Source organism: Hoplias malabaricus, chromosome Y, assembly GCF_029633855.1.
Source record: "Hoplias malabaricus isolate fHopMal1 chromosome Y, fHopMal1.hap1, whole genome shotgun sequence".
NCBI classification, from domain to species: Eukaryota; Metazoa; Chordata; class Actinopteri; order Characiformes; family Erythrinidae; genus Hoplias; species Hoplias malabaricus.
Genome location: NC_089820.1, coordinates 80,812,942 through 80,838,076, shown reverse-complemented (window position 1 = coordinate 80,838,076; position 25,135 = coordinate 80,812,942). Strand labels below are relative to the sequence as shown.

Genomic DNA, 25,135 nt, shown 5'->3' with positions numbered 1-25,135 from the left:
CGACCCAGATGGGACTCGAACTCACAATCCCCAGCTCCGAAGGCTGATGCCTTATCCTTTAGGCCACTGGGTCACTACAAGTGATGTAGTTCCATGTTTAAATATGTGCTGCCGTAAGAGTTGCTACATATTACTTACTCACAATACTGCATTAGATCCCTGAGTCACACAAGCAATATATATATATATATATTTTGTTTTTTTATTTTCCAATGTTGTCATTGTCAGTTGTTCAGCATTCATAATATTTCTCATTTTGTTGAGAACTGTTTTGCAAATGAAGCTTATATAGAACATCTCTTTACTGACAATGAACAGTAAACATTGTGATGAGATGCAAACATTAAACAAATCTTAACATTTTTAGCTTTTTGAATCTGCTGAAATAATTAATATAAACACTTCATATTCATGGTTTAGTAGTGCCTCAATCTTGCATTTTAACAGTTTCATGTTTGTTTTACAATTTATTTAGCATTTTTAATAATTCACAACATGCAATATACAAATGTACATCTTTTACAAGTCATCACGCCAGGCTCCTACATATATTAGCATTTATTATTTACATATTTACAAAGCATTTAAGAACAAAAGAGCAATTCATCCATCAGTTATCAGTGCTCTTGATTTTTTTTTTCTACTCATGTCTAAAAAAATGTATAAACAGTAAGCTGTGTTCTTGATGTTGCCCCATATAGTACTGCTTTTCTATCAGTTGTACTGCTTGCACCTGTACATATCCGAATTGGGCTGTTAATATACATGTTATATAGAGTTTTAGGATGTCAGTGGCACCCACAGCTTCCTGCCACCATATCATCATACTGCTTTAGCACTACATTCTCATCATCATCGAAGTACAGAAGGTTAATGGAGAAGAGCTTGTCAGGCACACAGCAGGGTGTCTCAATGCCTTTGGTGAGCTTCAGTGCGTTGATGATGGACTGCACTGTGGCATGGTTGGTTGGCCTCATGTTCTGGCCTAGTGGAAAGGGACAGGAGCCTTTGCAATGGTATGCATTGTAGCCACGCGGTGACACAATCCACCCAGACCAACCGATCTCCTCAAAATCTACATAGAGTGGAAGACGCTGACATGCCATCTTCTCTCTTTCATCATCATAGTCGAGGGAGCGGGCCCTCCGATGTCCCATTACTGGAAGTGACAGGCTGGGCAATGGGAGACTGGAACCAGTTGAGGAATCTTCAGAACCTGGGGAAGAGAAAAAGTTAATAGCATTATTTAAATTCTGATCGTACAAATTGTAGTACGCAGTTTATTGGGTTCAACATACTGGAAAAATGTCTTCCCTTTTGCACAATATATTTTATGCTTTTTTTTATGATTTTTAATTTGATGTTTTAGACCAGGGGTCGGCAACCCGCGGCTCTTTGATCCCTCGGATGCGGCTCAGCTTTAGAAAATAATGAATGAGTATTTAATTAAAATGTATTATATTTTGGTTCGTCCATCCATCCATTATCTGTAGCCGCTTATCCAATTCTAGGGTCGCGGGGGGTCCAGAGCCTACCTGGAATCATTGGGCGCAAGGCGGGATTACACCCTGGAGGGGACGCCAGTCCTTCTATTTTGGTTCGTTCATTTTCAAAAAGTAATTCTATGAAGATTGTGGCGATCTTGTAACATCTAAAATATTTAATATTTAAAATATTTGTTGCTCTTAATATACCCGCCAGTGTGTGGTTTCTTGAACTGTTTGACCGCTGACTGCACTGCGCCAGTAAAATAATGACGGCACACAGAGAAAGGACAGCGTTTTTGTTTGCTGTCAGTGAATAATTTAAGTTCTGCGTTTTTTTCCGTTACTACAAGGACTCAAATAGACATTGAGTATTTTACCGTCAACACAACGTCTTTTTTTCGGAGTTAAAAATGTTTTGTTGCATGCAGAAATGTAATTTCATTCTCTCTGCAGTCGTTCATTGGTTTCATAAATGTAACACAGTATAGTTTGTTTATACATAGCACAAAGGCAAAAAAAAAACGTATGCGCAGTGTTATTTCATTTAAAACTTCAAAAGGGTTTTGTGGCTCCCAGTGTTTTCTTTTCTGTGTGAAATGGGTCCAAATGGCTCTTTAATTGGTAAAGGTATTGGTATTAGTAAACAGGACCCCTGTTTTAGAGTGTCAAAATTGTAATTTCTTTTAAAACATGCATCGAAATTTCAAACAGCATATACCTGCACAAGTCCTTTTTTTTTTTTAAATAGACTTGGCCTACCTCTGGGAGCAACCTCCACTGAGGCAGCACGCCTTCCGTCATCAGTGAAGAGGACCAGCATGGGCTGTTTACTGTGATGGTGACTTTGAGCTGTGGCAAATCGGACAGTCCTCAGGTCCATCTGAATCCCTGACAGAGTCTGCACACTGACCAGCAGGCCCAGGCTACCGTGCTCATTTAGCGTCCAGGAACGGATCTGCAGGGAAAATAAATGTGTTTACACATAATCCATTATAAAAACTCAACCTTTAGATCATTAAAGACCACTCGAACTAACACAGATTAAAATACTTACAGCTTGAGTGATGGTGAAAACCTCCCAGCCATTTGAATGTATGGGAATAAGCCTTGAGGTCACAAGCTTCTTGCTCTGGCTAATGTTCATTTTGCTGTTTTCATGAAGCTGATAGACATTGACCTGCAAAAAACACAACCAAAGGTCATTATATATACTTTGTAGCAGGTTCTGCTCCTCAATCTCAATTTGAATTGTTTATAAATACTGTACTTCTGGTTCAGTTTAAATTAAAATGAATATTTGCATTTCTTTATTTATTGCTGTAACACAGGCCAACCAAACTCCATGTTGGTGGCTGGGTGACATCACTATAATTATAAGTGTTTATTTATTAGCTACAAGTGTGCTAAACATGCATTTTTAATATGAGAGAATTTTACCTGGCAGAAGTGTTGTCTGTTGAATGTTAGAGCTGCCAGGGGTCTCAGTTTGAACAGATGAAGCTCAGCAGTAAGTATCTTCTCACTCCTTGCCACCGTGGATAAGTTGAACAGAAACTCGATGTGGTCACTGCGTACTGTTGGAAAACAGGAGTTGTTTACAAGGCCATTTCCCACGATGTCGTCAATGCGCATCAGATTATTGCAGCACTGTTCATACAGTCCTGACCTCTCTACATTTATATCCCACATATGCCCCTCTTTATTTTTCATTATATTAAACCCAGCATATAAATGTACATTTTGCCCAAACGTGAAAAAATCGTGTAATTTCGGTTCTCCTTTTCCTTACATTTGTCGAAGAAGCTGCGGACGGTGTTGCCCTCCAGCACCGTGGGGTCTTTTGTGACCCCGTTCGCGTCCGCCACTGTGTTGTAGAGGTCCACCATGTACTGAGGGGGTTGCTTGTGGGAGCGAGGCAGAGCAGTCGGGGGGTCCTCCATCCCAAAGACCTCCAAAAGCCTTTTAATAGCAGCTGAACGAACCTCTGCAGGCTCACCCTCCACTGAAAAGTGGTTTTCCGGGTAGTTCAGAGACGGTCTGGTGTTACCGAGACCTAAGAAGGAAGTCAAGACGAGAAAGAAAAGCACGGGCACCATCTTACTCCTGTATCCACAGAAGAAGGCGTTTCTGATGTTTCTCTGGGTGTAAGCCTCGCACTGGCTCTTCTCTGGTGATTCACCTCGCGGAAGTCTTGGTGTCAATTGACTGGAGCCCTTTATCCAACCTCTGTTTTATATGAAAACGGTTAGCACCGTTAAGTCTTTGGTAAACAGCGATAAAGAGGTGCTATTTGATCGCAAATGTAAGTCAATAATGAGGGATTGTAAGGCAAAGCTAATGGCGGTGTTAACAAGGTGTGAACCCGACTGGTGATTACAGCGTGAAGGCAACGGCTCGTTCAAGTTTTCCCCGTTTATTTAGGCATAAAAACAAATATAAATAGGCCTACACTGTAACAAAGAAATAGTAAGTTAGAAAACTGAAGTTGCATAAAATAAAACTCTAGCTGTGTTGACATTTGAATTGAAGACCTGGTAAATTTAGCTACGTCACGAAGCAGGCCTAGGTTTAGACTAAACTCAACGGATTGTATAAGTTACGATGTATTTAGCGCATTGTGGCGTATAACTGTAATTATACATGTTATTCCGTGTGTATTTTCAGACCTAGTTAGCTTTCATTGAGCTCTCAATGTACAATTTCCCTCGTCTTCTCTAAATGGTACGGAAGAAAATGTCAGTGACGACATTTTGCGCGCCACGGGTGGTTAACGTCCTCAAAATGGATCCATGAATTTAGACAAACGAGGATAATTTGATACAGGAACAACAATTACCTCAGCAAACAAAGGCAAAACGTTGCCAACACCTGCTCAAACACAGCCATTTAAATCTACTTAAGGATCATATTTTACGAGTAGAAGAGTAAAGTTGGTTTGCGCGCCTCAAATCTCGCACAGAGCCGTGTTAATCGGCCCGTTAATTTACATTAGTATAAATAGCCACAAGCCCCTTCATTCTAGTCGCCTAATGTTAATGAAAACATATAAATCCCAACGGGGCTTCCTGATTTCAATATTCCCTGGATCAGTGATTTGTAAATGTGGTGTAGATTCGCAGTTGAGGAGTGTTCTTGGTTTGTTGTATTTTGTCTATTGGTTAGATGATTCCTCTCTAACGTGGAAAACCTGTAATTCTTTAAATACCCTTTTAAAATTAGTTCTATGCATCGTCTTATACAGTTTTGAGCATAGCAAATATTTTTACGTGAAGTTAACGTGGGGAAGGGGCTGAAACTAAAATGTGGCCGTTAAAAAACCTATGACGTTTTGTATTTTAATGTTGTATTGTTTTTCCGTTGTTACCAGAGTGTGGTTTTCAAACACGCCAAGTTGGCTATGTAAAGATTAATAAAGAACAAGTAATCAGGTTCCTGTTCAAATAAGGGACCTACACACAGCAAGAGTGGATATGTGTAATAATAATACATTTATTTGGACAGGAAATATATAAAAATTAAAGACAAGACTCCGAATTCCAAGTGTTTTTCACTGAGGTGGTCTTCACCAGTGTTAGCATCTATTGCTACCCACCGTCTTCAAAGATAACACACAACGTGTACAAATACACCACAACAATCACACGTTGTTGTGAGGGGCTTGATTTTTTTGACTCTTCAGCTCATGAAAAGAGCGGTTTCTCTTGAAAAAAGAACTTTAACAAGCACGTGTCCCACGCACGAGCTGTTACAACAAACTGACCAAACACCGACCGTGTTGACAACAGCCTCGCGCGACCAATAAACTAATAAACCTCACGAGCTAGTTCTACTACAAACCTCAATTTGAAATACATCAGTGACTTAAAATGCATGGTGTTTTGCTCCTCCTTTTATTGGGCCTATTTAATGCAGTTATTTTTAGTACATGGATATGTGTGGTATAAACTACAGTATATGTAGTTGATAAATATATGTATATACATTTACACTTAGTGTTTTTACAAACCCCAAATCAGGAAAATGCTTTATATTTTATTTATTTATTACATTATTTATTTATTTCCTTTAAGAACTTGAAAAAATAATTAAATTAATTTGACCACACACCAACCAAAACAAAACATTTTTTGGGTTCATATTGTCCTCAATTAAATAAAAGTCAAAGTAAATGTAAGAAACACTGCATGTTTTAATCACATCTTCCATTTGGGGTTTGTCATTTCGTCTTCCTCTGGTTTTAGGTGTAAATATGTGTAGTATGTTTAATATGTCTCTGACCGCCTGTTTTATTTTTTATTCTGTTTTCCATCCTGTGAGTTTACCACAAAATACAGACATACATTTTTATTTACAACGTTCTATTTACATATTTTACATATATTACAGGGACTGCTGAGAGAGGCCAATAGAAATTGAAGAGAAAACATTTACATTTCGATTAAAATTGGTAATTTTTGCTTAAAAAAATAGAAAATTGAATTTAACATGAAAGGGAAATACACAAATTATTTTTGTAAAAAACGGAATACAGGATTACAGTTAAAGGGTTCAAATTAAAATGATAAAGGCTCACGTTTTAAAATTAAAACAGTTCTTTTTTCTTTACGAATTGTGGTCGTTGCAGTGTTGAGGTGGGTCCAGAAGAGGGCGCTGTGGTTAAGACTGACAGAGGCAGGAGGTGATAGAGAGGACAGTGCGAGTTTGACCGTGCTGGTTGAGGAAGGTGTGGCTCTCAAAGCCCTGAGGTACACATGCACTGCCCTGACCTTCCGACCAGAGCAGACACACTGTAGAGTCCAGTGCACTCCTGAAATAGTAAAGAAGTCAATATAAAGTCTAAAGTTTAATTAACAGTCCGAAAGTGTCTGGATACATGTAGATATTATAGATTAAACAAGTCAGTTTCAAAAATGTAGATATATTGTAAGCATAGCAGCTAATAAAATATGGTCCTGATATATAACATTTTATTTTCTTAAATAAGCTTTAGTTTTATTAATTCCAATAAATTCTTGCTTTAAAACAGAGTTAAAAACAACATTCGCAAATGTAGAAAACATTTTAGTTTGAGAACACTTAGGTATTTGGAAAATTATTGCAGTATAAAACTGCAGACATTGTAACATGCTGCACATAATAAATAAATAAATATATTTTAAAGAATTACTCTGTAAATGATAGTAAGTGCTATTGTATATACTTATTATTCCAAGATGAAAAATCTAACATGAATGATCAATATTTCAGAATATATTTCTCTCTATGGGGACCAGAATTTGAAGAAAGGCGGGTTTGACTTTAGGACAGGTTTTAATGTTTTTGGATAAGGTTAGGATTAGTATTTAGGCCTAGATTTTATAGTAGGCCATTGGAAAGCTGTGTTATGTCAGCTGTTTTGAAGTGTACCTGAGAAGACAGCGGTTCCCTGAGGTGCAGACTCCCAAACATCTCCCCACATCTATTTCCTGTAAGACAGTTAACAATACAACAGAGAGAAGCCATCAGCTCACCACTCAATCAAGTTGCTAACATTTACCAGTCAACTCCAGACCCCGGGGGGGGGGGGGGGGGGGGCAGGGCCAGCCTCTTAACATGCTAAGTGCTTTGATTTGGCACCTGCTGGGCCCATTTGGGACGCTAACCTCACACCTTCCTGGAGCTGAAACAGATGGTCTGTATTACTTTAACTTAAAACGAAACAGCATTTTGGACTTTAAAATCCAGGCCTGTGCTTTTAAACACGACAGATTGATGTAACAAAATGAACTTAAACTGTGTTGGAGTCACTCTATGAATAACTTCAGACTATGTAAACTAGAATGGCTGTTAGGTGGGAATATAAGATTTTGACTTATCTTAAGTCATTGTCAAAAATAAATAAATAAATGAATGAATGAATATAAATTCTAAATGAAATAAACTATGTACATCACTCAAGTTGAGTTGTGCTTTTACAAGCCAATAATGTTAAAATTACAGTGAGAGTAAGATGTGGATTGCATTGGGGAAATGGATCATAGGCTTAACTGGAGCGTCTAGCAAAAGGGTATCATTCATTAGTCATGGATGACACCAAATGGAAATGGCTGATTTCCTGACTAATTGTTAAGCAGCACTGATGTAAAATCAGCAGCCAAAACTTTCAATCAATATGTGCTCTCATGTAAGAAATTACAAATGTATTTGGTGTGTATCATTTTGTATTAACCGCAGTAAAACTCCTTAAGTACACTTTCAATACATTAGTACTTTATACGCTGTTTCATAGTTCACTCACCTGCAGTTTCTCTTCTTTGAGTCCTTCTTCATTGTATGTGATTTCATAATGAAATTCCACATACGGGATTCTGTAGCAGCCTTCTTTTAAATCACACTCTGACACCGTCTGAATTAGCTCCACTTTGTTTGGAGTGTCCACAAGAGCAGAATCAAACTTAGTCGGCACACAGGAAAATCCCTCTGTGAGAAAACCAATCATTCATTTAATGACATTAGTGCAACTTATCACAATGGAGACATAATATAATTACTAGCTGATGCAGAGCAGACAATTACATTTCAGTTATTTCCTCTGTAGGTTCATGACTAGACTCAGCACAACACAACAAAGCATTGTTATCTCTAAAATGGCAACTTCAAAACAAACACAATGCAGTCTTTTATAGTAATAAACGTTAATGTCACATTTATTTATTAGTCTATTTATCATGCCATTTAACAGTAGCGAGGGTAGCTGAGTGTTTGAAATGTAAAAAAAGAAGGTGATTGATGATTAATCAGAATTCTAACCTAATCTGAAAGCCTATATTCTTCAATATCAATATTCTAAAGGGTTGTTTGGAGCAATGCCTGTCGTAGAGAAGCTTTCAGTGGATACATTTTTAAAGGGATATGCCTGATATGTTTTTACGTATTCGTTATAGGCTGCTCATGTCTCAGATGACACACTATTATGGGCAATAACTTTCCTTATGCTTAATTAAAAAGGGAATAGATGACTAATGAAAGTCTAATCAGAACAGAAAGCAGGTGAGCGGTGTGCGATGAGTAAATCATTAGTTTTTTAAATGAATTTGCAGAAGCGTGATTATACATTAGAGTTTGAAGGAGATATTGGAAAGTTGAACATTGTGGAAAGAGTACATATTCTAATTTTTATTCACCAACCAAGCTGCTAGCGATGCTCAATGGCTGCTCCAAGTAAAGGCAAGTTTTAAAGAGTGCTTTTTCTTACAGGATTTGGGGCAAAACAACGTTTGAAAAGATTTTAAAACTATCTCACAAGTCAGTGGTCACTGAAGCCCCAAATGTTTCATTCTTTCTCTTCTTACCTTGTTCACCTTTTGACCCCACACACTTCCCAACGTCTATGACGGTTTCGTATGGTGTTTCGAAGTAGTAGATCTTAAGTGAAGGCGCCCGGAGGCACTGCGTAACCTTGGCTTCACAGTGACAATCCTGAATGATTTCAACCTCCTGCAGGCCATCCAGAAGCAGCACTTTGTCTACCCGTGTCCCAGTGGGCTCACAGGTGGAACCTGATCCACACGATGGCGCACCAACACCGACTGAATCAGAGTCTCGAGATGAAGCTCTAAGCATGCGCATCTGGCCAAAGAACAGTCATTATTTTAGTAAGTGATCAGGATCCAGCATTTCTTGATTTTAACAGTTTAAAGCACTGGTCAAGGATTAAACCTTGGACTAGTCGTGGACTATACTTTCTTTCAGATTTGAATAGCCCAGAGAAAGTGGCTCTAATGGGACTGAAATAGGACCTTACGTGCAGCCCAAGACCAGACTCTATTTATAACCCTTACGGTAATGTGTGGCCATTCCATTAAATTATTTTATAAAAAAATCAGTTAAAATAATTCATTGTAGCATTGTACTGTCATTAGTAGAAACAGTAAACTAGTCTTAAATGTAATGTCTGCTTGTTTGTTTCTACTTCAGGTAAATAGTGTCGTCAATAGCTTTATTGACCCTCTAATACCTTTTTTTCTCTCAGGAAGTCCAAAATGGAGGAATGTCTGGAGTAGCTCTGCATCCCAACTTCAAAGGAGGAAGGTCGTGATTGACCGCAGTGTGTTCTGCACATGCCCACATCCACGTTCACTGGACTCCCTGAGATATCTGGTGAGTGTAAAAGCGGTAAGAATATATTATCAGTCATTTGTTTTTAAGCAGTATATTGGACAGGATGTATTGATTCTTTGTGGTGCATTGATAAGAAGACCTCGTGTCTCTGAAATAACATTTTTAAAGGAGATGAAAAAACATTGTTTATTGGTAGGTTTATGTTACCTAACAAGAACTAAAACAACAAAACCCCATGTTTCTGTTAATATTTACATATTGACATACTAGCATTCTGTGTACATTATATGAACATAACAATAACGCTAATAGAAATGATGCAGAAATATTTGGAATTAAATATATAATCAATACAATTTCTTTCTTTTCTTTTTTTCTGACAGGGACAGTTTATTTTACACATTTTTATTGGTTAATTTCTCCTGAAATATCCCGCATTATGAAGTGCAATGTATTCACAAATAGCATAAAAATTGAACATGAAAATGAGGCCATTTTGGTATTAAAGTAATTCTCTGTAGGCTTATAGGAGCACCCTGACTTGTTCTTCACCTTTTCCTATGTAGATGAAGTGACTTTGGCGTCTACAGCATGCTCTCTCTGCGAATAGATTCCGTGATTCTCCATGTTTGTTCATTACAAATGTCACTGAAAGACAAAGAAATGTACACCATATAAACAATTGTAACAGCTGGTTGTTTTTGACACACACTACATAAATATTATATTATTAAAACATTTAGCAATTTTGTTTTACAATAGTAATATACCTTTTCTTCTTCTTATTATTATTATTATTATTTAAAAAAGACACATCTTTATTGATTGATCACTTTTCATTTTGGTCAAAAATGTCATTGGAATTTTAACACGAACAAATCAAATTTCTTTTCTGGATTTAAACTAAATTCACTTGAAAAAAAAGAGAAGAAAATGACCATCCAGCTGAACTCTATTTGATCATATGAGTATGCCTATCTCAGCTAAGAGAAGTGTTCTGGGTGGACTGCGGTATGTTTACACACCAGAACTAGGTCATTAAGGGCTTTCTGTGTCATGAGCAAGTCCTTAGCATGACACTGTTATCGGAATAAGACTGAATTACTGTGCTCTGTCAGCTACTTTGACTATTTTCTGAAGTAGTTAGAGCTGTTGATGGAGACAGTAGAAAAATCAGCCAGTAGCACAGTAGTTCCATGAACACATGAACAGGTTTCTTATCATGTTAGTATATATATATATAGGATAAGCAATAGGAAAATACTTACAACTCTGATGACATGCACAGAGAAGGAGGAGCACACACACTGGTGCCTTATCCATAGCAAAATTCCTTAGCATTGCGCACACTCTTCTCTGTCTTGACTGTGACTGACTAAGTCTGTTGTCTTATCTCAGGATATTTATACGTGTCTTGGTTCAGGTCACAAATGTGGCTGTCTAAATGCTCCCCACTGGGGCAAAATGAAAGGGCAGAAGGAGTAATCAAATTTCCATCACTCTAATGCCTGCTGCTAGGCGGGGGACACATCAAAGTTCAAAGGGAACACTCCCTGCTAAAGAACCCGTAGAGCTTTTCACCTCTGAAGTTCCCCTTGTTTTTCGGGGCGCGAGATCTCTCCGTGGGACGCCATGTTTCTCCTGCCCATCCTTTCTCTAATGAACAGCTTAAAGGGCTTTGAGGCTCTAAGCACCTCTCATTGGAAGGTATTATCATGTTTTATCTCTGGAAGAAGGTGTTTAGCACCTCCGATTAAAGCAAAACACGAGTAAACCGAGCTTGCGAGGACACACCAATCCCTCCCTCCTGCGGAGAGAGCTGCACCTTGGTGTTTATTCAGCACAAGCCAAATGGTGTTTGTGACAGAGGTCAAAGCAACATAGGCAACTTTACTTTCAGGCTTTTTTCTCAAGCAAAGAATGATGCTATTCCTTATTGCAGATTTATATGAACGTTAGTGCACTTAGATAGCAGTCATACCTGCAAGTGCACTACAGGTTTACAGCATCTAGAGCTGACATGATTCCAGATTAGGGTCAGAACATCCGCAAAAGGGTTTTCAGAAACAGTCACACATTTTATTTTGTTAGTAAATCTTCAATGTTTTCAGTGGATGCTTCTTTCACGGAATGATTTGATATAAAAATGTTTACCGACTTGGATTTCTTGACCGTGATGGTGATCAATCAGAGGTATCTTTTGTGTATTTTTGGGAATCAGTGTCCCAAATATTAGGGAGGACATTATTACTATTTTAAAACATACTGTGATTTCTGTTAATGCTTTTTGGATTTCTGGTTCCTGTTTCTGTGAGCAAGTCTGGTGAATTTCTCTAGATTGGGGCATTTCATATAAAAGCACTCCCCATGACTTTGTATACACTCTGACCATTTAATTAAGAAACAATGACAAACTGGATGTGCTACAGCTATAGATCACAATCACACAGCCATAACCCGACTCTAGCATGAAAATGAGGGATGGTTATATAAAAGGCTTCCACCATGCAGGATATTTTAGAAATTACTTCCTCAAACTCTAGATCACCACATCCTTAGTTCTTCTGTGAGCGTATTCAGCCAGTGCTGAGTTAAGTTTCTGTTCTTTGATGTCCTTTCTTCACCCCCCCCTCCCCCCGAGCCGTTTCCATCTCACTCATTGTAATGATTGATCTTTTGTTAGTCCTCCACTTTGTCACAAATACACCGTTTCTGTCTCTGATCCAGTCAAGACCTGGATGACACCTTAATCACTTAGACGCCTGCAACTCACTGCCATCACTTCAGCGACCCATATGTTTATCATTCATTCTGAGCTTAAAAGGATTGGACTTGATAGTCTATTGGAAGCTCAGTTATAAGAAACATGTTTATGGCGAAGAAACGGAACGGCAAACCTAGAGGTTAAGTTTCCTTCTTTTGATCTTTAGGAGAAGCTGTTTGTTATGCATTCTGCCTTGGTCCTGAAATCCACACCTTTTCCATGATAATAGAACAAGGGGCAGTCCTCTGACCTGTGGAAAGGTTTCAAAGTCCTTCAAAGGTGGAGCAGCTTGAGGCTGGAAGGATGTGTATCTCAAAAAAGCCTTTACCTAGAAAAGGAAATAGACAAAAAAGAAGTCCATTTGCAATACAGTAGACAGTACTTTCAGGTGTGTTACTTCAGTTTCAGCGAAGCTGAGGCTGATTTGGAGGTGTGATTTGTTAGCTGGTTAAATTAACTGTCCCTCTCAGTCTGCAGCAGGATTATATGTGAGTCAGCTGCTGCTGGTTCCGCACGTGCGCTCGCTTTAATGCACTCACTGCACAGTCAGAGAAATTAATAAGGTCTTAGCCTAGTGCTTATTTGCAGCCTGCAAGACATATCTGGATTTGTCTACACAGTCAAATGACAGGTGTCTGAGTTGATGTCTCTTTTTTGTCCTCCAGCTGTAATGAGGGACATTGTGTATTGTGTAAGAATTAGATTCAGAAAAATTGCTTAGTTCCAGCTGAAAAAGAAGACAACACCACCACAAACTCAAAAACACAAACAGAAATAATTACCATTATGAAAAACCTTGTATTTGTAATGTGAAGCTTTTATGACAAATCTGACATTGTTATTGGAAATGGACAAAGGAAATGGGTATTTTTAGATCATGCAAGAAAATACAAAGGCAAATACATGGAAATAGTACTTTCAGTGCAGTCATATGTAAGTAAACAAATGGAAAAATAATTTAACCCACAAGTGTTATATAATTACGCATGTGTACGTAAACTCTACCCTTAAAATTATAAGAACTATAATATATATGGGCGTCACGGTGGCGCTGCAGGTAGTGTCGCAGTCACACAGCTCCAGAGACCTGGAGGTTGTGGGTTCGATTCCCGCTCCGGGTGACTGTCTGTGAGGAGTTGGTGTGTTCTCCCTGTGTCTGCATGGGTTTCCTCTGGGTGCTCCAGTTTCCTCCCACAGTCCAAAAACACACGCTGGTTGGTGGATTGGGGACTCAAAAATGTGTGTGAGTGTCTTTGTTGCCCTGTGAAGGACTGGCGACCCTGAACTGGATAAGGGTTACAGATAATGGATGGATAACTGTTCTTTTGTAATATAAATGTACAATATAATTTTGGACTAGCTGTACATTTCTGCCCATTCAACCTTAACAAAATAGAAAATAAGAAATGTTTACCCTTCCAAGAAAACATACAGTTTTTATAAAGAAAAAAATATGATTTTGTTTACATTTACAGATCTGTATGCAACCACAGATTTTCTGTTTTTCCTAAAGTTCAGAAGACATCCCAAAACAAACATTCTCTGACCTTCGTTTCTCAGCTGATCCTATACATCTCTCAGCAGACAGTAAAACAATCCATAATCCCATCAGTATCTGTGTGAATGATTGACAGCTAATGGTTTGTGAAACATGTGTTTAGTCTGTAGGTCAGTCAGAAAGTCTGTGTGGAGGATTAACAGTGCCTGAAACCTCAGGAGTAGGCTGCTGGAGTAGACAGCGCTCAGTGGCCAGGGACTGCGAGTGGACAGGAGGTTCAGAGTGTGTGTCTGGCTCCAGAGAGGCTGTGCTTTGACACATCGCTCTGAAGAAGACAGCACAAACCCTGAGAGGACACACGGACATCCAGGAAGACACAGAAGAAGAAGTTCAGCAAGTTTTCACCAAGAGCTTGAACCACCAAATCAGAGTTTTCTACAGAAGGTGGAATTTGGAGTTTGGTGTTCAGTTAAAATGAGAGAAACCTTCGCTTTATGGACATGTGAAATGTGAAGTGAACATACAGCAAGCTCACCATGTTTCTGAACAGGAATAAGAACATCAAACCAAAGAAGAATGAGAAAAGACATCTACTGTGTAAGCGAACTTATCCAAATTGCATTGTGCCTTAGTAGGTGACAGTTATAGCTTTGAAATTGTTGTAATATTTAAATGAGCCTTTTTATTTATCTAGTAATAGCTTTGTATATTTAAATGCTGCATTATTGACCTGTATAGATTTGATTGCTTTCCCCATAGGTTTTGTCCCGCTCTCTTTAAACTTGTGATGAATATAGGGGCACATTTTAATTACTCACTCTCGTATTTACATATCTTACATATTAATTGTGTAGTTGTTATTTGGGGATAACAACAACACTCAAAATGAACATTATCACAACAACGTTCTGAATTTTAAAATTAAGCACTGTGAAAACGGTCTCTGTTTTGACTCGCTGCTCTGTAGTGTGCTTCATTCAAGAAGAAGTCCAGCATGAATGGAATATCTAATCGGCTATAGTGGTGTACAGTTAGATATATACATCAATTAGCCATAACATTATGACCATGTACTTGTTTCTTCACTGTTCCCTGTGCATTCTTTCAGCTCCACTGACTATTCAGGAGCACTTTGTAGTTCGACAATTACAGACTGTAGTGCACCTGTTGCTCTGCATATTTTTTTGCCCACTTTCATCCTTTTCTTCAGTAATCAGGACCACCAGAGAGCAGGTGTTATTTGTTTTTACTCTGTGTTACGCTGCTATAAATGGATCAGACACAGCAGTGGTGATCCGAAACCACTCAGTGTCACTGCTGGACTGAGAGTAGCCCACCAACCACAAATACCAGCCAACAGCGTCCTGTGGGGAGAGTCCAGCGACCACTGATGAAGGGCTAGAGGAAGACCAACACAAGCTGCAGCAACAGATGAGCTACTGGCTCAGACTTTACATGGATAAGGTGGACCAACAAGTTAGGTTTCTCCAATTGTGTAGACAGGGAGTGTCTAAAAACTTCAGCAGCACTGCTGTGTCTGTTCCACTCGTACAAAAAGAAAAACCACACTAACTACAACACTACAAAGTGCTTCAGTTTGGTCAATGGAGCAATGGAGTTGAGGGAATGGACAGTGAGGGAAGAAACATAATGTGGTCATAATGTTATGACTATATATATATATATATATATATATATATATTGGAAAGCGAACATATAGTCTTTCAATGATGAGTGTCTCTGACATTAAAATACTCATTATATTTCCCTCTCCATTCTGCTCTCTCTCTCTCTCTCTCTCTCTCTCAATTTTTTTGCCCTTCTAGGGAAGGTGGCTAAGCAGACTATGCCATCCCACAACAGAGAGCTGATCCCAAAGCTGGCCTGGCAAGAGGAGGCCTGGGGGAAAGTTCTGCAAAGAGAGAAGTTGGAGAACAGGGAAGATTCTTCTGAACCAGAGGCTAAGCTCACTGTGTTCGAGCAGGCTGTCCACAACCTTACTCATTCTGAGAGAATCATCAATGACCTCACCTTTGGCCGGCGCATTGGCTTCTATGAGCTCCGCGGAGAGATTGGAAGCGGAAACTTCTCTCAGGTCAGACTGGGCATCCATGACCTCACCAAAGGTAGGTGACCACAGTGCCTCTCTGCTTTTTGTACTTGACTGTTAGTGTAGCTACTTAATACTTTAATCTTCAAATCGCCAAAAATCTCTTGTTTATATTCTTGCTGCACTTGAAGCTTTGAGGATTAAAATGCCTTTAATAAAATATCAAAGATCTACATTCCAGATTGTGATGTACTTCACCGCCTCACCTGCCACAGAGGCAAAGTTCTTGTGGCTTTCTCCCAGGTGCTCTTTCGTTACTTGGTCAGTCCACGTGAGCTGGTCACTGCCTCTGGCACTTCTTGTTTTTGGGGGACGGTGATGTCAGCGTGTTCTTGCCCTCCCTTGGCACAGTAAGTCCAGAGGCAGAAGTAGGCTAATCCATGTAAGGAGGGCACACATAGTCTCGCCTAAGCTAATCACGGTTGATTTGCTAGACCTTTACTTTCGCTGTCTGTATTCGGTGATTCGGTGAACAAAGTTGTGTTTTGGTATATTTATTTATTTTTAATAGCCAGTTAGAGACTGTATTTTCTCTGACAGTCCTGGTTGCAGCCAGAAGTGTATTGTAAGTGGAGGCCCTGTCCTACACTCATTTGTTGCATTTATTAAACACTCTACTTCTCCATCTCTGTCCCTTTCAACCCCAACCTCTTCCTGCTCCATTAATACCCTCAATTCAAGAACGGGTTGCGATCAAAATACTGGACAAAGTGCGTCTGGACAGGCACACGCAGAGACTCTTCTCCACTGAGATCGGCTGCATGGAGAAGCTGGCCCACCCCAACATTGTGCGCTTGTATGAGGTTGTGGAAACCTTCCGAAGACTGCACCTGGTGATGGAGTATGCTGATGGAGGAGAGCTGTATTCCAAGATCTCCAGCAGGGGCAGACTATCTGGTGTGGAGAGCAAAGTAGTGTTCTCTCAGATCCTATCTGCAGTCAGACACATGGTAAGTGTCTTGTCCGTCAAAGTAGTTGTTTCATTGTTTTGATACCTTAACCATGAGACTGCAGTATTAGTTAATGGCTCCATTAATGAGTAGGTGTGCTCAGTCTTTTGACTGGTCTTGTAAATATTCATTAATTCATTTCCCACACCGACTTCGTCTTGTTCGGGGTAGTGGTGGGTATTGAAAAGAGACACTGGGTGATAAATTATGGAACATAGTACAGATTGAGTTCACCTATAGATGAGTTTGTTTCTAAAAAAGTCTTTGTTTCCACTCTCAGCATGACAACAACATCATCCACCGAGACCTAAAGGCTGAGAATGTGTTCTACACTGCCAGCTACTCTGTCAAAGTTGGTGACTTTGGCTTTAGCACTGAGTGCAAACCTGGTCAGATCCTGACTACTTTCTGTGGCTCTCCACCTTATGCAGCCCCTGAGCTCTTCAAGGAAGAGGGCTACGTGGGGCACTTTGTGGACCTTTGGGCTCTCGGAGTGCTGCTCTACTTCATGGTCACAGCCACTTTCCCCTTCAACGGTCCCAGCCTGAGCAAGTTAAAGCTCTGCATCCTCCAGGGTGCCTTTGCTATTCCTTCATATGTTCCACAACCCTGCCAGAACGTTATCAAGGGCCTCCTGAGACAGGTGCCCGCTGATCGCTCCCCCTTGGCCAAGGTTATGTCCAGTGTCTGGCTGAAGGACATCGAGTATGTTCAACCATACTCGACTGCCTTGAGAACGCCGGAGCACCTGGCAGACCCTTCAAGCGTCCTCAGTGCAGATGAGCAGGTGGTCAAAGCAGAACTAGAGGAGATGGGCATCACAGAGATCCATCTGAAGAACAATGCACCACTGGACTCTAAAAGCCCTTTAACAGGAGCGTACCGCATAGTCCTGCACCGCGTCCAAAGGAGGAGTACACTGGAAGCGGTGGGGTACACTAGCCTGTGTCCAAAAGACTTTCAGCAAAGCTGGCGACGCTGGTCCTACCCAACTACAGTCTTCCAGAAACAAGACCACTCCTCTGTGTGCTCCATTCTTTGAATGGCACAGATTTCCTTACTAATGATGTCCAAAAAAAGGAGGTGTTGATTTAACTTACAGTCAAATCAGTTCTTAGTTTCAAGTTATTTAATGATATGAAAAAACCCTGAAAATAACATCAACGTCAGCTTACATTCGACAATGCTACAGCTTCTATTCATTTGGACAGACTACACCAACTTGCTCTTGTGAATGTTAGTGCCTATTTGAATGGGGACATCATCTCTTGCAAAACATCGTTTTCATTTGGAGAGCTCAAATGATTTTCTTCATGGTGTCTGTGTTATATTCAGCATGACAGCTATATCCTCCACTGGGACATGAAGGCTCAGGATGGGCTCTACATCTCAAACTACGCTTTCCGAGTGAACAAGAGCACCTATACATTCTGTGTAATTGATGTGAACTTTTCTGGAATGCTTATAATGTCAGTGTTATAATTCATATAATTCATTATATATGTATATGTGTCGCAACAGGTAGCGTAACTGTCACTGGTTTCAAACCCTAGGGTCACAGGGGTTTGGTGTGTTTTCACAGCGTCCATGGGCTCTTCACTGAACACGATAAAGCCGTTACAGAAAATGAATGAATGGAAGAATGAAAATTTTGCTTAACATACTAATATTTTATTACTCTGCCAAGAAATATGTACAGATTGTTAAAAAAAACTGCAATAAGTTGAAGCCAGTTCAATTATGCCACTGATATATATATATTCCAAAGTAATCATCGCTTTAGAAACTGCCAGATAACTATTCCCGCTGACCTAGATTTTTCCTAATGAGTCATTTTAACATCAGGCCCACACTTGCTGACCATATACACAGGAGACTGCAGCTGAACCCAATTCTCTTTCAGACTAAATGCATTGCCCTTTCAAGCAGTGCTTAGATTTCTTTGAATCAGTGGCAAAACTGTAACAACAGTTCTGTCTTGCGAACTTTTTTATCAGAAGATTGTCAGTGCCATTGTCTGCTACTGTGGTATTTGACTATTTAACAAACGTCTTTATATATTCATTCATTTATATTCTGTGACTGCTTTATCTTGTTCTGGGTCACGGAGCCTACCAAGAATCATTGGGCACAAGGTAGAAACACACCCTGGACAGGGTCCCAGTCAATCACAGGGCACCTCACACTCACACCTATGGACACCTTTGAATAATCCACTTAACAAACCCAGGGGGGTCACACCAAAGTCCTCTGACATTGACTCGAGGTGGAGTTTGTATCTCAGAAAAACGCTGCTACAATTTAATCAATAAAATTGCATTGTTTTTTGTGTAATGCTTTTTATTATTTGTTGTCAGTATTAAGTGTGGCACTTACTGGAAGTTGATATACATTGTAGGGGTATGGTCTGCTTTGTATTAGTTCTGATGAAGTAAAATGAAGATGCATTAATAACAAAAACAAGAATGCCTTTGAATTGAAGCTAAGAATAACACACCCCTGTGGAACAGTTCATAAACCAGTTGAATTGCACCAGCTTTAATTTTTTAATCAAATTATAGTCTTTCTGTGTGTGAGTGATTTACAAGACAGATCCATGGTGTGTTTTAGCGCCTGAAACGACCGGACAATGTTTTTCAAACTCTTGCTCCACCCAGTAAAATATTCCGAAGCTGAAGCTTACTGACCCATTTAAATCTTCCCTTGAACATCAGTGTAATCTATGTATTATTATGTCTTTATAGTAGTGGGTACATGTGTAGTATGAGAAAGTAGTGCTATTGCTGAGTTATAAGAACCATGCGAACTGGTAAACTCTGTCAGCTGTGGTAGTTTCTGACACGACGGTTGAACTGGTGTGTTTATAGAGTTGAAGCATAGCTAGTGTTAATTTGGTGTTGGTTAGTGATGCACAGCATTTGATTGTAGCTTGTCTGAAGCAGTTGCATTTTGAGCATGAAGTTAGAGAATCGGGCAGCAATATGCAGTAGACTGCTATATTCATTGATTGTCTGTAGGCACTTCTCCAGTTCAGGGTGACGATGGGTTGGGAGCCTATCCTGAATCACTTGCTGAATCAAGGCGGGGAGACACCAGTCCTTTGATGCAATAGTTGTGGACCAAAAATAAAATAAAATAAATCAAAGTGTATGTTTTACAAGTTAATTTGTTGATATGTGTTGATAAAGCATATTTATTGTAAAATGATAGCATGATGGAGTAATATGTGCCTCTGGATTCACTGACAGCTTCACGCCCTCGATATGACGGAAAACCACACCTGAGTACTCTCACCCTGTACGCCAGAATTCTCTGAATGTTTGTTTTGTATTTGATCTATCATTTTATTAAATCTTCCAGGCATTGAATTCCACAAAAGCTGTATGACTCATCAATACATCTTTTGGAATTTGCACCGAACCAATGAGACTATTATTTTGGAATTTGCTTTCACTACCATGAAAATTTATTGGACGTTCTTGGATTGGGGTGCTTGGTCAGGTATGGAGACTGCATGTTCCTTGACTCCTCTCATAGAGTAAACTTGATATAGCCCCGGGCTCTGTCTTACAACACTGCTAATTGATCTCTCACTGTTCAGGCAGGTTCTCAATAAGGAAGGTTTTGGGAACGCTTGTATGTGTTATCAGACCTGTTGGGTTTTTTGGGAATGTATTCTGATCTTAATCCAGGGATTTTTTCAAGAAGGAACAAGGCACAGCCTGTGCTATAACCCACTGATTGATCCAAATGCATTAAATCTGATCCATTCAGCTTCATACAATAACGTGTGATGTGACAACATGCCGACCTGGGCAGCAAGATCCAGTACTGGTCATATAGTATAAAGAGAACTTTATAAATAACTAATAAGTCACTAATTCATACAAATTCATCTCTTAATGCGTGTGTTTGCAATTTGACCCATCATTTTATTTATTATTTAACATTCATTCATTATCTGTAACCCTTATCCAGTTCAGGGTCGCGGTGGATCCAGAGCCTACCTGGAATCATTGGGCACAAGGCGGGAACACACCCTGGAGGGGGCGCCAGTCCTTCACAGGGCAACACAGACACACACACACATTCACTCACACACTCACACCTACGGACACTTTTGAGTCGCCAATCAACACAGACACAGGGAGAACACACCACACTCCTCACAGACAGTCACCCGGAGGAAACCCACGCAGACACAGGGAGAACACACCACACTCCTCACAGACAGTCACCTGGAGCGGGAATAGAACCCACAACCTCCAGCCCCATGGAGCTGTGTGACTGCAACACTAACCTGCAGCGCCACCGTGCCGCCTATTATTTAACATGTATTTAATAAATTATTTTATCTAAAAAAGGAGGTCAAATATTTTATAATTAGGTCAATTTTTTTTTTTAAGTGAGACATGTCTAAGTAGTGTCTAATAGGATGATATTATTGCATGTGAAAGCAAGAGCTTAGCATGTTGAGATCGGTTCATCCGGTGCATCCTGCAACATAAAGTCTTTTGAAGAAGTAACCTAATCCACACCCAAAATATGGGAGCATTCCTGTAGACAGAAGTCACTTTTAACAATTAGTAGAGCCTGTCACAGTTAACGGGCCAGTGAAAGACAGGAAGGTAGACTTAATGCCATTCTGGCAGCATGATGTGCCTCATAGCTACTCATCAGTACTGTTTTTATTATTCATTTTGGTTAAATCGTGGCTGTAGGCTCATTCACTGCTTGGAAACTGACTCCATTTTTCTCCATGCTCTCTACCCTGGCCCAAGCAGTGAGTCATACTCATCAGTGTTGTATTTTTATACTTCACGTGAGCAGCAGGCCTTCAAATCTCAACCAAGTATAACCCCATTATTCTAGAATGACTTATATTTTTCTGTTTTTCTAAGCCATTCCATACACGTTTTTGTCCAAAAATATTCCAATATTATGGAGCTCTAGTTGAAACCTTGTAAATGCACACTTAAAAGTCAGACTGTGTACTTGACATGAAGGTATATTACATTCACTTTCCTGTGGGTAAATAGCCTGAGGTCAAGACGGTGTGCATGCAATCTGTGCAAAATGGGGAAATGAAAATATACCCTTAAGGATTTCACACCTGTGTTATGAAGTGAAAGCTTAGTAACTAGTAAGAGATGATTAATGGACAAGGCATAACAAAGAAGTGCTTTTAAAGAGCCCTACCACAGCAGAGAAATTTATAGCCTACCATCTTTCCATGAAGTCAAACTGGTCATTTAATCCAAAACAACTAACCACAGCTATTGTTCTCCTGGAGTTCAGTATGTTGATCACGGGCACTGTGATAAATAGTGCTCAAGCGCATTCGGAACCATTACCTAATTGGTAACTTGAATCATTTTGGGACCAAAGGGAGTTGCCAAGAACCAGAAAATAAAAAGAGACCACAGTGTCATTAAAACTAATGAGTATGCTGTTTGATTGTAGTTATTTTGGCCCTATAGGCTGCATTCTAAATCCGACCACCAACCGAAGATTCAAAGGGAATAAGTCTAATTTTCCCTGTTGATGAGGAAAACACCAAACCCCAGGTTTGGCCTCAAGATATCTTAGCCTCAAAGGTAACTATGTGGGACTGGAAGCAATCAATCACAGAGGACGCCAAGTCTGAAGACACACCTTGCTGAGATGCTATCTACGCCACCGGTGGAGAAACAAAAACAGCCATGAAGAAGGATATTTGGCAAATAACATAGTCCTAAAAAATACGAGCCCAGAGATGACAGGTGGCATGCTCGGACGTGTGCTTAGGCAGACTGCGATACATGCAGAGCAGACCAATTGAGCAAATATACTGCACACTCCAGTAAGCGTGAAATACAAGAACCATGCCACAATTAGACCTGGGAAAGCTGGACGCAGGTCACTGGTGTTGATCCTTAAATTAAACAAGACCAGAAGCAATGACAGGTGATGGGTGCTCCTCTAAAGCAAATTATACTGTATGTGCATCACTTCTTTTGTATAGCAGTGAAAGTGAAAGTAACCTCACACTGAAGTTATAAGTTCATATGTGTACATCCTGAATGTTATAATTTAGCTGAACGTCCAGTAACTTCTAAACATTTGAGAACAAAGTCATTCTGATTTAATGTGAAATTATGCACTTTTGGATAAATGTACGTTCCAGATTCCATTTCTTTACCCCAGTGATGATAGAAACCAGGGTAACAACATCTACAGAAGGTTATTATCCAAACTCCCCATTGAACTTCTGAATTTGTAGGTGCATGTTTGATAACATGGGCGGCACGGTGGCGCAGCAGGTAGTGTCGCAGTCACACAGCTCCAGGGGCCTGGAGGTTGTGGGTTCGATTCCAGCTCCGGGTGACTGTCTGTGAGGAGTTGGTGTGTTCTCCCCGTGTCCGCGTGGGTTTCCTCCGGGTTCCTCCCACAGTCCAAAAACACACGTTGCAGGTGGATTGGCGACTCAAAAGTGTCCGTAGGTGTGAGTGAATGTGTGTGTGTCTGTGTTGCCCTGTGAAGGACTGGCGTCCCCTCCAGGGTGTATTCCCACCTTGCGCCCGATGATTCCAGGTAGGCTCTGGACCCCCCGCGACCCTAAATTGGATAAGCGGTTACAGATAATGGATGGAATGGATGGATGTTTGATAACATAACATAGTGAAAACTACACAAAAACACACATATAAACCAAAACCAGGGTGGGTGGAATTATCTTTCCTTTACAGTCTATAGTTTGTATATTTCTGGGCAAACTGATTCCAACCAAAGGCCAAAAAGTTACCAGGAATCTGTGTATCAAGTGTCATATTTGTTGCCATTTGTTTTCTAACACCTTTATGTTGTAAACATTAAAATCTCTAAATATTGTTTGCCCTTTTCAGGTTCTTTTCACCAAAATTAGGAACAATTGTCACCAAGTTAATTTCTTTTGGACAAATTATTTTATATGAAATCACTCTGTATTATGTTTACATCCATTAACTATTTTATTGTGGGGCAAATTTGAAATATTAATGACATTTTTTGTTCATTTGTTATCTATCTATCTATCTATCTATCTATCTATCTATCTATCTATCTCAATCTCTTTCTACCTCAGATGAGATAATAAAGAAAGACATACTTTTTTCGGCATACAGGAATATGACCAGGGCTAGTGGGGTATTATGGACACATGAGAGCCATTACAGCACCTCCATAAAGCTTTACACAAACATTATACGATCACAGTCTAACCTAACTCATAATGAATAAATTCCTATGGTACGAAGAATGACCAACCATCATTTATTTATTTCTTTGTTAAGTATGTTTTTAGGGGATATGTGTGAGAAGATATTTTCATTTGCTTGACAATAAAACAAGAAGCTCCTAGTGTTCTCTGAACCCCAGAGTCCAGGCCTCAACTAAACGAGTATATTATTTGGATTTTGAGTGGCAGAGAAAGTGCAACCAACTTCTAAGACTGAACTTGAGAGGTATGGACAAAGAATGGGAGCTGCACTATAATTGACCTCTGAATTTTGTATTGCACTGTGTAGTCAGCTATTACCTCATAAAATCAGATGCATTATGGACTTTTACCAGAAATTCTTCACACTTTGGGTTCAGAAATGCAACGTTGAGTTGAAAGAAAAGTCTTCTATGCAAATTTTACTTTGTATGAGGAAACTCACCTCTTTATTAGTAATGTATAAACACAAATATTCACTGGCAGTATCAAAATACTTTATCTGAATAGTAGCAATTATGGTAAGAAAGGAAACTCCCAAAACAAATTCCAAGTGACTCAAATATGGCATAGTTAAACATTTACAGGCTTGCTATAAAGTGATATTTATCATAGACGGATGAAAATGAAAATAAAAGCAACTAAATCAATTAAGCTGCTAAAATGTGCTTTCACAACCTGAAGAACCTCAAAAACATTTAAAATTAGCAAGATAAGGGCACAACATTAAAAACATTAAAACGATTCAGATAAGATATAGAGAATCATATATAACTTTTGGAAATTATACACACAATTCATACACTAAAGCTACATTTATAGTTAATTTCATGAAATAAACATTAAAAAAAGAGACAATATACACATTACTTACAAACTGAAAGGTTATTCTCAGTGACGTACACACTGCCCTTACAGGTAATCTCATAAGGAAACAGTTGGAATATTTGATTGGATTGCAAAACAGTTCCACCCATGTTTTAACTGTAGTG

General features: G+C 39.5%; 3 protein-coding genes across 5 annotated transcripts; 1 reads left to right on the top strand and 2 right to left on the bottom strand.

Annotated features, from left to right (window-relative positions):
- Nucleotides 1–393: 393 nt before the first annotated feature.
- On the bottom strand, nucleotides 394–4,496 carry LOC136679209 (bone morphogenetic protein 2-like). Its single transcript, XM_066657612.1, has 6 exons — nucleotides 4,324–4,496; nucleotides 3,277–3,713; nucleotides 2,925–3,061; nucleotides 2,542–2,664; nucleotides 2,247–2,442; nucleotides 394–1,216 (listed from the first exon to the last, which is right to left on the bottom strand). Exons 1-6 carry the CDS (start codon nucleotides 4,371–4,373, stop codon nucleotides 789–791), a joined length of 1,371 nt encoding a protein of 456 aa, XP_066513709.1. The 5' UTR covers nucleotides 4,374–4,496; the 3' UTR covers nucleotides 394–788.
- On the top strand, nucleotides 3,653–20,204 carry LOC136679208 (serine/threonine-protein kinase NIM1-like). 3 transcript variants are annotated; one of them, XM_066657609.1, is made up of 9 exons: nucleotides 3,653–3,789; nucleotides 6,112–6,232; nucleotides 8,970–9,121; nucleotides 9,219–9,308; nucleotides 9,499–9,626; nucleotides 14,013–14,446; nucleotides 15,676–15,975; nucleotides 16,641–16,909; nucleotides 17,190–20,204. In XM_066657609.1, the coding sequence occupies exons 6-9, from the start codon at nucleotides 14,386–14,388 to the stop codon at nucleotides 17,949–17,951; spliced, it is 1,392 nt and encodes a 463-aa protein (XP_066513706.1). In that variant the 5' UTR covers nucleotides 3,653–3,789; nucleotides 6,112–6,232; nucleotides 8,970–9,121; nucleotides 9,219–9,308; nucleotides 9,499–9,626; nucleotides 14,013–14,385; the 3' UTR covers nucleotides 17,952–20,204. The 3 variants fall into 3 exon arrangements, with proteins under 3 accessions (XP_066513706.1, XP_066513708.1, XP_066513707.1); XM_066657611.1 differs by having other exon boundaries at nucleotides 9,499–9,641; XM_066657610.1 differs by having other exon boundaries at nucleotides 9,196–9,308.
- Nucleotides 6,139–10,928, bottom strand: LOC136678559 (uncharacterized). Its single transcript, XM_066656603.1, has 7 exons — nucleotides 10,856–10,928; nucleotides 10,140–10,235; nucleotides 9,484–9,623; nucleotides 8,819–9,095; nucleotides 7,765–7,946; nucleotides 6,894–6,952; nucleotides 6,139–6,294 (listed from the first exon to the last, which is right to left on the bottom strand). Exons 1-7 carry the CDS (start codon nucleotides 10,926–10,928, stop codon nucleotides 6,144–6,146), a joined length of 978 nt encoding a protein of 325 aa, XP_066512700.1. The 3' UTR covers nucleotides 6,139–6,143.
- Nucleotides 20,205–25,135: the final 4,931 nt, after the last annotated feature.

Excerpts from the sequence above, each read along its gene's own strand:
- LOC136679209 (XM_066657612.1), bottom strand. The coding sequence starts at position 4,373 with ATGGCTGTGTTTGAGCAGGTGTTGGCAACGTTTTGCCTTTGTTTGCTG. Across the intron at positions 3,062-3,276 it reads CCGCAGCTTCTTCGACAAAT|TACGCAGTGACCACATCGAG; the intron begins GTAAGGAAAAGG and ends GTTTTCCAACAG. Across the intron at positions 2,443-2,541 it reads TTTTCACCATCACTCAAGCT|ATCCGTTCCTGGACGCTAAA; the intron begins GTAAGTATTTTA and ends TTTTCCCTGCAG.
- LOC136678559 (XM_066656603.1), bottom strand. The coding sequence starts at position 10,928 with ATGCTAAGGAATTTTGCTATGGATAAGGCACCAGTGTGTGTGCTCCTC. Across the intron at positions 10,236-10,855 it reads CTGTGCATGTCATCAGAGTT|TGACATTTGTAATGAACAAA; the intron begins GTAAGTATTTTC and ends TTTGTCTTTCAG. Across the intron at positions 6,953-7,764 it reads TCAAAGAAGAGAAACTGCAG|GAAATAGATGTGGGGAGATG; the intron begins GTGAGTGAACTA and ends ACTGTCTTACAG.
- LOC136679208 (XM_066657609.1), top strand. The coding sequence starts at position 14,386 with ATGTTTCTGAACAGGAATAAGAACATCAAACCAAAGAAGAATGAGAAA. Across the intron at positions 14,447-15,675 it reads TGAGAAAAGACATCTACTGT|GGAAGGTGGCTAAGCAGACT; the intron begins GTAAGCGAACTT and ends TTGCCCTTCTAG. Across the intron at positions 15,976-16,640 it reads CATCCATGACCTCACCAAAG|AACGGGTTGCGATCAAAATA; the intron begins GTAGGTGACCAC and ends CCTCAATTCAAG.